The 12,902-nt window shown below is 45.1% G+C and overlaps 4 protein-coding genes across 4 annotated transcripts; 2 read left to right on the forward strand and 2 right to left on the reverse strand.

Moving 5' to 3' along the window:
• Positions 1 to 472: 472 nt before the first annotated feature.
• SERLADRAFT_411702 (uncharacterized protein) lies at positions 473 to 2,432 on the reverse strand (the record flags this gene model as incomplete). Its single annotated transcript, XM_007323800.1, has 3 exons — positions 473 to 1,312; positions 2,072 to 2,131; positions 2,169 to 2,432. 3 exons carry the CDS (start codon positions 2,430 to 2,432, stop codon positions 473 to 475), a joined length of 1,164 nt encoding a protein of 387 aa, XP_007323862.1.
• A 326-nt stretch (positions 2,433 to 2,758) lies between these two features.
• On the forward strand, positions 2,759 to 4,885 carry SERLADRAFT_364022 (uncharacterized protein; the record flags this gene model as incomplete). Its single annotated transcript, XM_007323801.1, has 6 exons — positions 2,759 to 3,079; positions 3,150 to 3,349; positions 3,406 to 3,523; positions 3,575 to 3,876; positions 3,925 to 4,245; positions 4,301 to 4,885. 6 exons carry the CDS (start codon positions 2,800 to 2,802, stop codon positions 4,763 to 4,765), a joined length of 1,686 nt encoding a protein of 561 aa, XP_007323863.1.
• A 204-nt stretch (positions 4,886 to 5,089) lies between these two features.
• SERLADRAFT_374442 (uncharacterized protein) lies at positions 5,090 to 11,383 on the reverse strand (the record flags this gene model as incomplete). Its single annotated transcript, XM_007323802.1, has 29 exons — positions 5,090 to 5,370; positions 5,439 to 5,651; positions 5,700 to 5,788; positions 5,849 to 6,193; positions 6,249 to 6,492; positions 6,545 to 6,706; positions 6,762 to 6,937; positions 6,991 to 7,354; positions 7,409 to 7,531; positions 7,582 to 7,705; positions 7,763 to 7,854; positions 7,907 to 8,002; positions 8,055 to 8,075; positions 8,113 to 8,161; positions 8,211 to 8,300; positions 8,367 to 8,452; positions 8,509 to 8,895; positions 8,948 to 9,011; positions 9,066 to 9,193; positions 9,277 to 9,402; positions 9,452 to 9,594; positions 9,657 to 9,828; positions 9,880 to 9,943; positions 9,997 to 10,205; positions 10,260 to 10,373; positions 10,427 to 10,694; positions 10,748 to 10,855; positions 10,926 to 11,073; positions 11,133 to 11,383. The coding sequence occupies 29 exons, from the start codon at positions 11,381 to 11,383 to the stop codon at positions 5,090 to 5,092; spliced, it is 4,737 nt and encodes a 1,578-aa protein (XP_007323864.1).
• A 350-nt stretch (positions 11,384 to 11,733) lies between these two features.
• Positions 11,734 to 12,140, forward strand: SERLADRAFT_402439 (uncharacterized protein; the record flags this gene model as incomplete). The annotated part of the gene is made up of 2 exons (XM_007323803.1): positions 11,734 to 11,913; positions 11,973 to 12,140. The coding sequence occupies 2 exons, from the start codon at positions 11,734 to 11,736 to the stop codon at positions 12,138 to 12,140; spliced, it is 348 nt and encodes a 115-aa protein (XP_007323865.1).
• Between the last annotated feature and the right edge of the window lie 762 nt (positions 12,141 to 12,902).

Genomic DNA, 12,902 nt, shown 5'->3' on the forward strand with positions numbered 1-12,902 from the left:
GCTGCATCAAGTGAATCTTCGGAATTTTCAAGCGCCGCTTTTGAATCCTTGTCTGCCCCCCCAAATTTGATATGGACATTCAAGCCCGTGTACCATCAGCGCTTTGCATGGTACACAACTACATCCGAACTCATGATCCTGAAGATATCAATACGTTCCCCGAAGCAAGTACTACCTCAACCCTGGAGAGCACTGGCTCCCTCGCAGAAGGGCCAACAACTGAGCCAGACCGGCTTGGAGCCAATTCACATTGTAATCAGATTGCAGAGAGGATGTGGGCATTGTATCGTCGAGAGCTGAGGATAAGAGGCCAATTATTTACAGAGTAGCTAGGGTGCTGGTATTCATTTGTTTTCTCATAAGTTCACAGCAAAATTGATTCTATTTCCACATCAACGTATATAGTTTACATTTGAGCAGGGATACAGCAAGTTATAACAAAAAATGAAGACAACAACAGACAACAACAGACCTAGTTGGACGGAAACGCAGCAAAGTCCTTCAACAGCTTATCCACCCACATTATGCGAGGATTTTTGTCCTGTGTGGCCATATTGAGGTAATCACCTATCAGCACATTATCTGCACGGAGCATATCAATGAATGCAATTTTTTGCTCGTCATTGAGCCGTGTCTTGATCTGCCCAGCCATTCTAATGGCCTGACTCCTTGTGTTCAAAGGCTCAACGTGTTGAGAAGACAAAGACAAAGCAATGTTTGAAGATCCACCACCAGATACACTGCCAGTGAAAGCACTCTCTACAATGTTCAGAAACCGGTACCTGAAGTCATTGCACTTGGTATCGCGCTGTTCCTTGTTATCCGCCATCCTCTGCATCTGTTCCTTCACACCATTAATTGCAGCGGCGCCAGAAGAACGTGGGGCTTTGCTTGGGGTGGCAGAGATTACAGAGGTACTATCAACAGCCGAATACTTGCGTTTTCCGGAGGACGTGATGCTGACAGATGCGCTAGTAGGTTTGGAGTGGATAGATGACACATACAAGGTGCCGGATTCACTCCCACTCTTTGCCTTGTCTTTTCTGGCGCTAATAACCGCCTCTCTTTCAATTGCCTCTCTTTCTGCACCCTCTTCATCACCTTCGTCCTCTCCATCCTCATCCTCTCCATCCTCCCCTCCATCATTGCCTCCAGCATCCACATCCATCCTATCTTTACTTGCTGAACTGATCTTTGCAAATTGTGCTTGAGATGCACGGAAAATGTGAGTCCCTTTTGCCCGGCTTGGTAGAATAGCTGTGATCGAGTCATACCACCTCCACCCATCCAAAGCTAACCGGTTGTAGGTTGACTAAACATCTTTCGACTTGCTCTGCAAAGAAAAAGGTAAGCCCGTCCCATACCTGCTAAGGATAAAGATGCTCACTTTTGTGAGAAATCGATTTTTCTTATCGCATTCCCGTCATGTCGTGGTTAGCAGACTCAATCCCCGTCACTCCTCTTGCCCTTGGACTAGAGATTACAGCAGGTGTCTTATTACTTTTATCGTTTTTCTTCTTATTCTCTCTTCACACTCACGTTCTATCGTACCTACAACAAGGTAGACTTGTTGTCAATCCTCGAGAAGATATCCAGATGACATAGCCACAATCCAGTGCTATGTCTGGGAATATTTCAGAGTGATATTGATAAGCAAAGAAGGTTGTGAGTCAGCGCATTCTCATGGGCTTACTGATACAGCCAATTGTATATCCCTTACCAATACGTTTTCTCATACGATTAGTAGATACAATAGATCGGACCATGTTCTCCTTTTTTCTTATTGGTTAGCTAGCTGGTCAGACCACTTTCTCAGTATTTCCCTTTCTCGGTCTGACCATCGCCGTTCACTATATAGAGAAGTATATACTCGATGTATTGTTCTCTAGTTCAATATTAGTTTGGATTTGTGCTCTTACTGATACTCTTCATTCTCATACTCTGATTCACCGCCTTCCAGGAAGGACTTGACCAGACATTGGGCTTGTTATATAGCTTCGTATTTGTTGCCTGACAACTTTGAGGAAAGCATCCCAAACGTGCCATCAGTAATCTTCAGTCCACATTGTACATCAAATCCAAGCCCGGAAGCGTTCATCAACTGATCTACGCAACTAAGCTCCTTCTTTAGCTAAAATAGCAGTTAGCAATGAAGCTTTAAAATGTACTTCTACTACTAATGCTGAACCATTTGTTACGGATTGAGTCGGCTGTTTTGGTGGCTCCTTTTGTTGATAAGGAGCCAGAATGCCCTCAGCCAGGTTATAGAACTGAGGCTTATACCCCCCACCCTCTCCAAGCAGGCCAACATGCTCCTCAGCAAGTTCAACCAATTTTTTGGTGTCGCTTTCTGTCCAGATGCACTTCGGTGCCTTCTTTTTCTTCTGTGAAGTGGTTGTGGTTGTATCTGTAGGTTTATTGAGGCCAGACATCCTTAGGGAACACAGAGGGTATCGTTGAGTGACCTTAGAGTGTCTTGGGGAGGTTCTTTGCGCCATTGATGCAGCTGTTTTGCACGATGACTAGTAGCTATCTTTACTCCCATCTCCTCGAGGCATGTGCCCTTCACCCCATGCACATTCGGCACACTCCGTCAGCCACTCGGCGCATCAAAAATCATAGCCATGGTTTTGGTAATTTTTATTCCCGTACATGCTCTGAGTATACGTGTAGAGAAACCAAAGCCGGCGGCACATGTCGATTTGGTGGGCTTAGTCAGCATCTTTACTTTTTTCTCTGGCCGCCACTGGCAGTCCTTACTAACAGTATCATATCATCCTCGTTCAGCCTGGAAGCGCCATGGCCGACGCAATGGAAGATACGGCACCGTCTGCGATACCAGGACCAAGCGTTAAAGGCAGAGAGCCATTTTCTAACCTTGATCTGTCGGAACCAACAAATAAAGCACTCGAAGACATGGGTTTCAGCACCATGACACCAGTACAAGCAAAATCTATTCCACCTCTTCTGGCAGGAAAGGATGTATTGGGTGCTGCACGAACGGGATCAGGAAAGACCCTTGCCTTTCTTTTACCCGCTGTAGAGCTGTTGCATCGGCTGAAATTCAAGCCAAGAAATGGTATGTAATATTTTCCCGTATATTTCACTCCTCTCGCCGGGAATCTTAAACGAGCTGGCATATCTGAAAGGAACCGGTATCATTATCGTCTCGCCTACGAGAGAACTTGCGCTTCAGATATTCGGCGTTGCAAAAGACTTGATGGCTCATCACTCGCAAACCTTTGGGATCGTCATTGGTGGTGCAAACATTAGGGCAGAACGTGAAAAACTGGTGAAAGGCGTCAACTTGCTTGTGGCTACCCCCGGAAGATTACTGGACCATCTTCAGGTACTCTCTTAAAGTCTGGAGCGCCACTTCGACGAGTCGTTGCTGATTTGATATAGAATACCCCGGGTTTTGTTTTCCGGAATCTAAAAGCGCTCGTGATCGACGAGGCCGACCGAATACTGGAGATTGGTTTCGAGGAAGAGATGAAAAAGATAATGACAATATTACCAAACGGTTAGCATGATCTACATCTTGTGAATTATCGTATTGATTGTTGGTTTATAGACAATCGACAATCCATGCTCTTTTCAGCAACACAAACTACAAAAGTACAGGATCTCGCTCGAATATCATTACGGCCTGGGCCCCTGCACATCGATGTCGACAAGGAAGAAGAAACAAGCACAGTATCGACTCTTTCCCAAGGCTATGTTGTCTGCCCCTCAGATCGCCGGTTCCTTCTCCTGTTCACTTTCCTTAGAAAAAATCTAAGCAAAAAGGTCATCGTATTCTTCTCGAGCTGTAATTCGGTGAAATACCATGCAGAGCTACTCAATTACATCGATGTCCCCGTTCTCGATCTACATGTACGTCCTGCCCACATAGCTTAGCTCTAGATACTTATATCAAAGCAGGGTAAACAAAAACAACAAAAGCGTACAAATACCTTCTTCGAGTTCATCAACGCAAAATCCGGTATCCTCCTTTGTACAGACGTTGCCGCGCGAGGCCTCGACATTCCCCGCGTTGACTGGATAATACAGTTTGACCCACCAGATGATCCTCGTGATTATATACATCGTGTAGGTCGCACGGCGCGTGCAGGGAAGGTTGGCAAGAGTCTTCTCTTCTTGCTCGAGAGTGAACTTGGGTTTTTAAGATACCTGAAAGAAGCCAAGGTCCCGCTTAATGAGTTCACTTTCCCATCTGACCGAATCGCCAACGTGCAGAGTCAGGTAAATTTTTATTTTATTTTCATTAATCATGAAGTTTTCTGAAGTAATGTGATAGCTCGAAAAGCTACTTCAAAAGAACTATTTCTTGCACCAGTCAGCGCGAGATGCTTTCCGCTCGTATCTTCAATCATATGCGTCTTATTCTTTGAAAAACATCTATGACATCAATGCGCTTGATTTGGCGAAGGTTTCAAAGGCATTTGGATTGTCTGTGCCACCCAGAGTGAACGTCAATATTGGTGGTGGAAAGGGGGAGTCTGGAAAGAAGAGAAGAAGGGAGCAATCAGAAAAAGGTGAGGAGGAATGGGAAGACATGCCTCTCGGCGAAGACGCGGAAAGTGACGACGACGGCGAGAGTGGCCACGATCGCTCGGGATCGCAGAAGCGCCTACGGGATCGAAGCCAGTGGAAGAAAAAAAGAGTTGAGACACTCGGACAAAAAGCAGTGGATAAAGAGATGTACAGGAAGGGGAAAGAGAGGAAAACTATGAAAGCGTCTGGGCAACAGTGGAGCGGGTAATACCAGATATTCGTACAGATACATGTGGCCTAAGAGTTGATGCCAGGTTGACTTAGTATATGTATATCATGGTATGCGATGGTGCAATTTTTTTCAGGGAATATAAGTGCATTCAAAGTCATTCGTTCCAGCTGTGCATATTCAACCGTGATACATATAATGCAGTGTCGAAAACCCTTCCATGTGTTTTCATAAAATACCAAATCTAAAGCGACCATCTGTGTGGTAACGTTCAGATTGATGGTGCAAGGCCATCCCAAGAATAAGTGAAAAGACAAATATAACAGTGAATAACACGTACGATATGGAAACAATCCAGATTATTTAATTGAGATTCATAAGCTGACAACGGTCCTCCCGCACAGCATACAAAAGTAGGAAAGAATGGCCTTCAGCTTTACGTTTGGCAGCGGCTTCTCTGACTTGGTGAGCATAAGCACTGTGCAGACTTGGCACAGATGCTGCAATACTTCTCCACGCTTCTTCATCGGTGATCCAAGAAGAGCTCTTGACCAGGCTATCCACAGTTGCGGTTGGAACATCAATGACAAGCATAGGTATACCATTATGGACAGCAACCTTGAGCTGAGTGGCTTTTTCGTAAGCTAATGTGTGTATGTATAAGTTAAATGTCACCATTCTTATCCATATGTAGGTGTACTGATGCACTGACCTCTATCAAGGAATATTTGTTTAACTTGCTTGCGTTGTTTTTTTGTGTCACCAGGTAGGATTAGTTGCACAGCCGGAGGAAGTGATACATCCTTGCTCGCTAGCACTCCAGAGGTGGCATCAGGAGTAATCAAAGCACCAGACGTAGAAGAGTCAACCCGCTTTTGCTCTAGTATTTCATGCTGGAGCCAGCTAACTAGCTCCGCGCGAGAGACTACAATATCAATCAGTAAATGGGTAGGTGGAGGAGAAACTCAGTCACCTTCATATTCGGTCCCTTTCAATATACTTTTCACTTTAAAAGCAGGGTGATCTCGACGAGCAGTTCGTGGACGAGGATAAACTGCAAACCTATAACGCAGTTAAATTCCATACCATTCGCTGAGAAGCATATGGTTAATATTCACTTACAGTATTCCTTCTCGCGAACAGAGCTCAACGTGACTTTCGTGCTCGACATCGACCAGATTGGCATCATACATCACATCAGCACTGATATTATGCTGCCATAACATTGCGGCCGTCTCAAGCCTGTCTTGCAGGTATCCCGGTTGATATGACACAATGTACACATCACAACGCCGCGGACTCCAGAAGCCAAACGACCGCTGTTCCTTCACTAAAGCCTTGACTGAAGTACTTTGAAAAGCAGCTAAGGCAACTGTAATTTTTTCGAGAGCTATTTGCACAGCAAATGCACGGATGGGATCAGCCTTAGGCTTTGGAGGCGAGCATTGGGAAATTAGGCCGTCATAGCTGCAAACCACGTCAGTTGATGGATAATATTTCAAAATAGAGGCGTTGCACTCACCGTCCACATGCTGCGAGAACATCCAGACGTCTAGTTCTTCTTACTACCTCAAAACGGACACCATCGTTGAAGTGGATATGATGGGCGCCCCACATCAAAGGGTGGAATAGTATAGGACTGTTAAACCCAGCAGAGGTTGCGTAGTACATGGTTTGCTTCATCTCTTCAATAGCAGGTTGCATAACGCTTAGCAGTGTTGGCGAAACTTTATCTAGTCTACTCAACAGAACGTCGATGTCTTCATCTACGAGAAATATAAATTCAGCAGTTTCAAAAAATGTGGGCTTGACACTAACCAACTTCAGCAAGTACTTCTAGTTCGTCGGCTGTACTCCTCAGTAACCCCTTTTTCAACAGCGAGGTCCGTTTCTGGAAAGCCGAAGACTTTGACTGGTTTATAATGTCGATGACAGCCGGACGAAGGTCAAGCGGAATGCGATTCAACGCCAAGTCAACGACTGAATTAATGAAGCAAGTGTCAGGTATGTCATGGAAGGTAATACAGGAACTCACTCCTCGAGTGGGAGATGTGAATTTCGTAGCTCTGTGCAAGGTTAGGAAATGTATTCAGACAATTGTTCAGAAGCATAAGCATTTCGGCTCCAGCAGCAATCAGACCGCCGGTAATGTCTGGGGTTATGATATCAAGCACAGCAGCCTTGGTGACCTTGGGGTGACCTGGTACAACGCTTGCAAATATTAAGTAAAGTGTGTTCGAAGTAATTAGGCCGCAGGATCTTACTTTGGCCGATATATATTTGTGATATGGAACCGCTTGATTCGCTTCAGATTGTTTCTTGCCGCCAAACGCGCAAACGGCACAAGGGCATTGTTCGGTAATGTCACTACGTCGCCGTGTCGATCAATATATACAGCTTGATTTTGATTCTCCTCTAGACTAGTACATGGCATGAGTAGAGGAGGCTCCATGTCCACAGCTCCATGCAGACGGAAGATGGCCGAAATCCGGTCTTGTACGATATCGTTGAGATATGCATGCTCGGGTATTTCAGCTTCAAGATCATACAGGTAGCTACGAACTTGATTGGAGGGCTGGTTGAAGAGGGAAGATAGGACTGCCTGATGATGAGGCGAATCCTGCTTTGCTGCGACGACTATTCAGACTTGAAGTGAACACAATATAAAGACTCGAAGTATACCCATCATACGCAAAGCGCCCTTGAAGTATTCATCTTCCACCCTTGGCGGTATAAGAGAACTTTGAGAAAGCTCCAAAGCCGTAGGACGGTCTGCTGGATCATGCTTGAGAAGCTGTGTGATAACTAAAAGACAAAAATTAGTCTGTTGACCTGTGTCAAGGTACAATACATACTTTGCTTTTGCCGTGGGCGATCCCAACCATTAGGGAAGTAAATTTCTGGTTTTCTAAGGTCTTCTATAACGGCAATGCGCTCAGCACCTGTAGTAAAGGAGTAGTTCATTTCGAAAAATACGATCTCATCACGATTGGCTTGAGAATACTTCGCGCTAGAGTGTACGAAATTAACACTTACTCCGAGACTATACATGTCCGCTTTGTTGTGATTGCGAGGACCTCTCTTCCTCGATTGTACCTCCGGAGCAATGTAGAGTTTAGTGCCTACTTCTGCAAGGGCATAAGTTCGTGTGGACATCTGTAAATATAGGTAAGACGTTACCAAGGGTCATGTCTGAATCAGAATGACCCAGATGAGGTGAGACGTCTGAAGGATCCACTGCGGCTAGGCTAGAAGTTGCAAGCCCAAAATCTCCCACTAGTCACTCAGGTAAGAAACCTTGAGAGTGTGGATACGGACACAGCGTTACCTTTACAATCGCCTTTTCCGTCTTGCAAAAGGAATCAGTAGAAGTAAAGATTGCCCACATTGCCTCTTACCAATGAAAATATTGGTTAACTTGATATCGCGATGAAGCTGTAGACTGTGTGTGTGAGTGAGTTGGTTCGAAAAAACTGATGCCTACTATGCCAAGACTTGACATATGGACAAGAGCATCTAAAATTTGATTGAACAAACGCCATGCCTCTTCCTCGGACAGCCCTTCTGCAATTCTCTAAATAATGTCCATGTTAAATTAAGCTTAAGTTTTCTAACCCCAAGAACCGTTCTCGATGCTTACTTCTCTCAAGGTCTGACGCTCCACAAATTCCTGAATGAATCGAGTGAGACCGATCAGACCGTGATCGATAAGGATAGACATACCATCTGAATATATAGTGTACGAGGCGTAACAGGGGGGGTTTTGGGGTGATTCTCATCACTATACTCGGAAGCGAACAGGTTTCCAAATGGATCGTCACTGTCATCTTCTTCATCTTCGTCCTTTTCGGTTAAATCCGACCGGGTGAAATGGATGCTAGGAAACGATGACTGAGTCCCCGACCCATAATCATCCAAGTCATCCAAATCTATGCTGAAAGGATCGGAGTTTCCTCGCCGCTCAGAATGAGGTACCGATGTCATGCCACTCTCAGTGCCAGAGTCGTCGGAGTCAGAGCCAGATGATGGAGCAGTCGAAGCAATTTCAGACGTTTCGACCCAAGTGGTATAATAACGCACAATGAAACGATGTGATAGCCGACTTAGTGCATTCACCTCCCTGAAGATCTTGGTGTCGCTTTGAGACGTACGTAGTCGTACTTTCTTGACTATTATCCTTATGAATAATAGAAAAACCGAATCACATTTTTAGCGACGTACCGGCGTATATGCGGGAGTCGATTTTGTTTCGAGCTTTGACGACTGATCCAAATGCCCCTTTTCCCTACATTGAAGTCGAAATTAATCATGATAAAATAACTAGATGTCACGTTCAAACCAGTAATTCCAACTCCTCCCAGTCTTCCTTCCACCGACTTGCCTGCCTCGTCCCTGCAGGTGTTCTGAAATAGTCCTTCTCCGGGGAGCTACTATGGGTATGGCCACTATACATGGGCGTTTTGGGTCCTATAAATATGCTGTGAACAGCCGAATACTTCAGTCTGTAGAATACGAAGACATACCAGACACAGTGATTGATGGTGTTCTACTGGTCGCGGTGGAATGGAACGACATAGCAGCGAGATCTGCTAGAAGACTCAGGCAAGAAACATGGTTTTTCTTGCTAGGTACAAGCATGCTCATTGCATACTGTTGTAGACCGGGTGATATAGGGGCTAGTTCCACTCAAACGGTGCACAAAGAATATGGAAAGGAAGAACTTACATCTCTGTAAGGCTGCTTGAGGATCGCTGTATTGTCGTGTGACATCACGGCCCATAAGCATCTGTAATAAAACTATTCCAACATGATGGATATCCCGACTTCGCGTGTAGGATAGAGGAGATTCCAAAACGTCCTTCGATAGCCTTTGGGATTCATATACATTGATTAACAATGACTCCCGAGTTATGATGATTTGTAGACTTACCAAGCATCAGATAAGACGGCTTCTTCGCTTGATGACAGAATACCACTCCCAAATGGGTTTGACCTGTGCAGGTCCTGGAGCCTTACATGATACCCTACTTTACCGATCTTGACTAATTTTGACTGGCTGCGATTTTCGCGAGTTGCGAGGCCAACGCAGCAAATATCCAGTCCTAAACTTATGTCAAGATAGAATACCATTCTACAAAATGAACCGAAATTACCTCGATGAACGAGTTCGCCTGCATGAACGGCATTTAACGCCGACAATATCTGACCTAAATAATCCTATACTTATTGAATGAATTTGTAGAGTAGGGGAAACAGCACTGTCAACTCACCATAGCACGCTCCTCTCGTAAGCATTCACAGTCTTCGAGGACATCTTGCAACGTCAATGCAGGTCGCTGTTCCGATAAGACAATCAAACGCGGCGGAGCATTTGTATGATGCATAGTCAATTTCACGGCAAATATGCTTAATAAATTGGGGTGTCGAATGTTTGTTAAACGTTGGATTTCTGCCTCTAGTTGTTTCAACTTCTTTTTTCCTGATTGTTACGCTGAGCTAAGGTGATCAGGGAGCATCAAAAAATAACGTGTACCTTGCGTGGAAATGTAATACTCAGTCTGAAATACGATGGAATGAACTTCAAGGGGTAAAGTAGCTTGCACATCATCGCACAACGGATCCGCCAGATAAGTCGTTCCTAAGCATTCTAACGTTCCATAAAATCAGTTTTTGTTTACCTTTAAATATTCGACAGGCTACCTCTTCGTGGGTGGAACATTTTTACGGTATTGAATTTCACGCCCTTGAATTCAATTTCCTCATTGAAAGACTCGGTGGGCGTATCGCCTGCGGGAGGGACTTCTGTGGCATCCGACAAAGCCCTTTGCCTTGCCGCCTTGTACTGCATCTCCTTTGCGATCAAATGTCTTTGTGCGTCAGCTTGTATCTGTTCGTGGAGTTGTTCTGCGAGTTGTGCAGCGCGTTCAGATTCACGTTCGGCTTCTTCTTCCGCTTTTTGCTTTCGTTCCTAAGAAATATAATAGATGAGAGCAATGATGGACAAAAGGGAAGACAATATACCCGTTCTTCGTCCGTTGCACGTTTTGTCATTTCGTTCGCAAGCGAACCATGGGACTCAATGGGCGGGTTAATATATTTAGCTATCCATTCTTGCGCAAACGTGACGATCTACCAAGAAAGTTGGCGATGGCCATATTATGAGACTATCTAGGAAATCAACAAACGTTGAAAGACTAACCTGGAAAACCATCTCAGAACCACGAAGTTTTTGGGCTTCCGCATGGATGGCTTTTGTAAGTGAACTTTCGTATTCATTATTGAGACCTTTGATTGGCTTTTGGATAGTGAATGTGGGGCATGCTAAGTGGGATAAGTCTTTGGGAAACCTAGAAACAGGATAGATCACATCAGGATAAACAAATACGAGCTGGAAAGTAATACAGACTTCGTGTGTAAATGGAAATAAATCTTTAGCCCGTGGGCTGGATCTGGATGTGGAACTTTGATGATGAATTCGGGTAGCGTGGCAGCGGCGTATGTAAAATAATGGTATTGACTTCGTCTGAATGAGTCCGCTGATGAGCCAAGGAGACGTACTTTCCAGGCTTTCGGTGGAGGTGGCTCCAAAAAATCGCAATCATATATGGACTTCAGGGCAGTAATTTCGAGTTGTTGTAGTTCTTCAGTGGTCTCCATGATGTAACGATGAGATCTAAAGCTGACAGGAACACCAGCAAGATAAAGTAAAACCAAGCCTGGCGACTTGAGGGCGTGCTTAAGATGAACGAGGCCCTATTTTGGACCTCAGCAGCTCAAGCGGCCATAATCAAAAAGCTCGATGGTGTGTTAGATGATGAGTATACGAGCGTGACAGATGTATGGTACAAGATATATATGTCAAATATACAACTGATTCATTTCGAGTCAGGTGGTTGTTTGTGCTTGTGGACCTAAAGCTTGCGGATCTAACAAACCCAAACAACGCAAACACGACAGCCCCTGGTCAGGCTGAACTTCAACTTCAACTGTCACGTCTCCATCCGAACATGGCTCATATAGCCACTTCAGAGCTTTGCTACGTTGTCTACATGCCAGATAACCCCAGCGCTCAGTGTTATCCCTTCGATCTACCAGAGGGGGCAAAAGTAGCAGACTTGGAAGACAAGATTCGTGCCCATGCGAGCTACAAACATGCCTCTGAAGGCGAGAACATCATTCTTCTCAAGGTCAGGTCTTCATCTCCTATCAGCATTTATTGCTTTGTCGTGCTCACATCCTTGTGCAGTGTGGCGAGCTGTCCATGGAGCCAGAAAACACACTTCTCAATCGTGCTACCGAGTGGCTTCGCGAGCATTCCAGCGGTTCAAAGATGACACCCGCACATCGCCTTAAGCGATATTTCCCCAGAGGTCCCGCACCTGAGGATCATGAGAAGATAGACATGTCGTCGTGACCGATTCCAGTATGTGCTAAGTTATTCAGCCATTTTGCTTGACTTACTCAAAGTATCTTGAGTTTTGGAAGCTAGTGACAAGTTGCCGGGCCTTGACATTGCCCCTTCTAATTTAATTCAAAGTGAGTTCTCTAGCATTTGCCGCTGGCAAATCCTAATATCTACTTCAAGTGTCCGTCCGGAAGGCAGCCGATGTCAGGGACATTAGATCGCCATCGGAGATCAGCAAAGATATCAAGCTACTTAAGGACAACTCTGGGTCTGTGCGTGGTGATCTATACATTCACAGGCCAGCTCGTAACTATGGTCCACATACTTCGCTGTTCCACCACGCCTTTGCCAGGCTCAAACAGCGTCTAGACCGTCTCGACGATCCCACGATTTGGCAGCCTGACTTGGAGCCAAGTTCTGAGCTGCTGGGGCTTTGCCATAGCTTCATTTCGGGCTCCGCTGAATTATACGAGAATGAACCGCAAAGAAGGGTCCTTTTAAAGCCTTTCTTCGAGAGTGTTTTACTAGATCATGGCAGTTACGAAACCAAATTGGACGATCGTGGGGGTATAGCAGATGCAACTTGGGGTGATCCGCTTATAGTCATCCGCGAAGACAAGAACGAGCCGGGCGTGGGAGGGGACAGTTCTTTACAAGGCTGGATATATTTTAGGAAAGCTGTCGCTCAGGAATCGGTACGTTCTGACAAATATTAGTGAAGCACCATTTAAATTATCATGAGTATTTTAGTACAAGCCATATGTTCAGAGG

This window comes from Serpula lacrymans (assembly GCF_000218685.1).
Source record: "Serpula lacrymans var. lacrymans S7.9 unplaced genomic scaffold SERLAscaffold_16, whole genome shotgun sequence".
Classification (NCBI taxonomy): Eukaryota; Fungi; Basidiomycota; class Agaricomycetes; order Boletales; family Serpulaceae; genus Serpula; species Serpula lacrymans.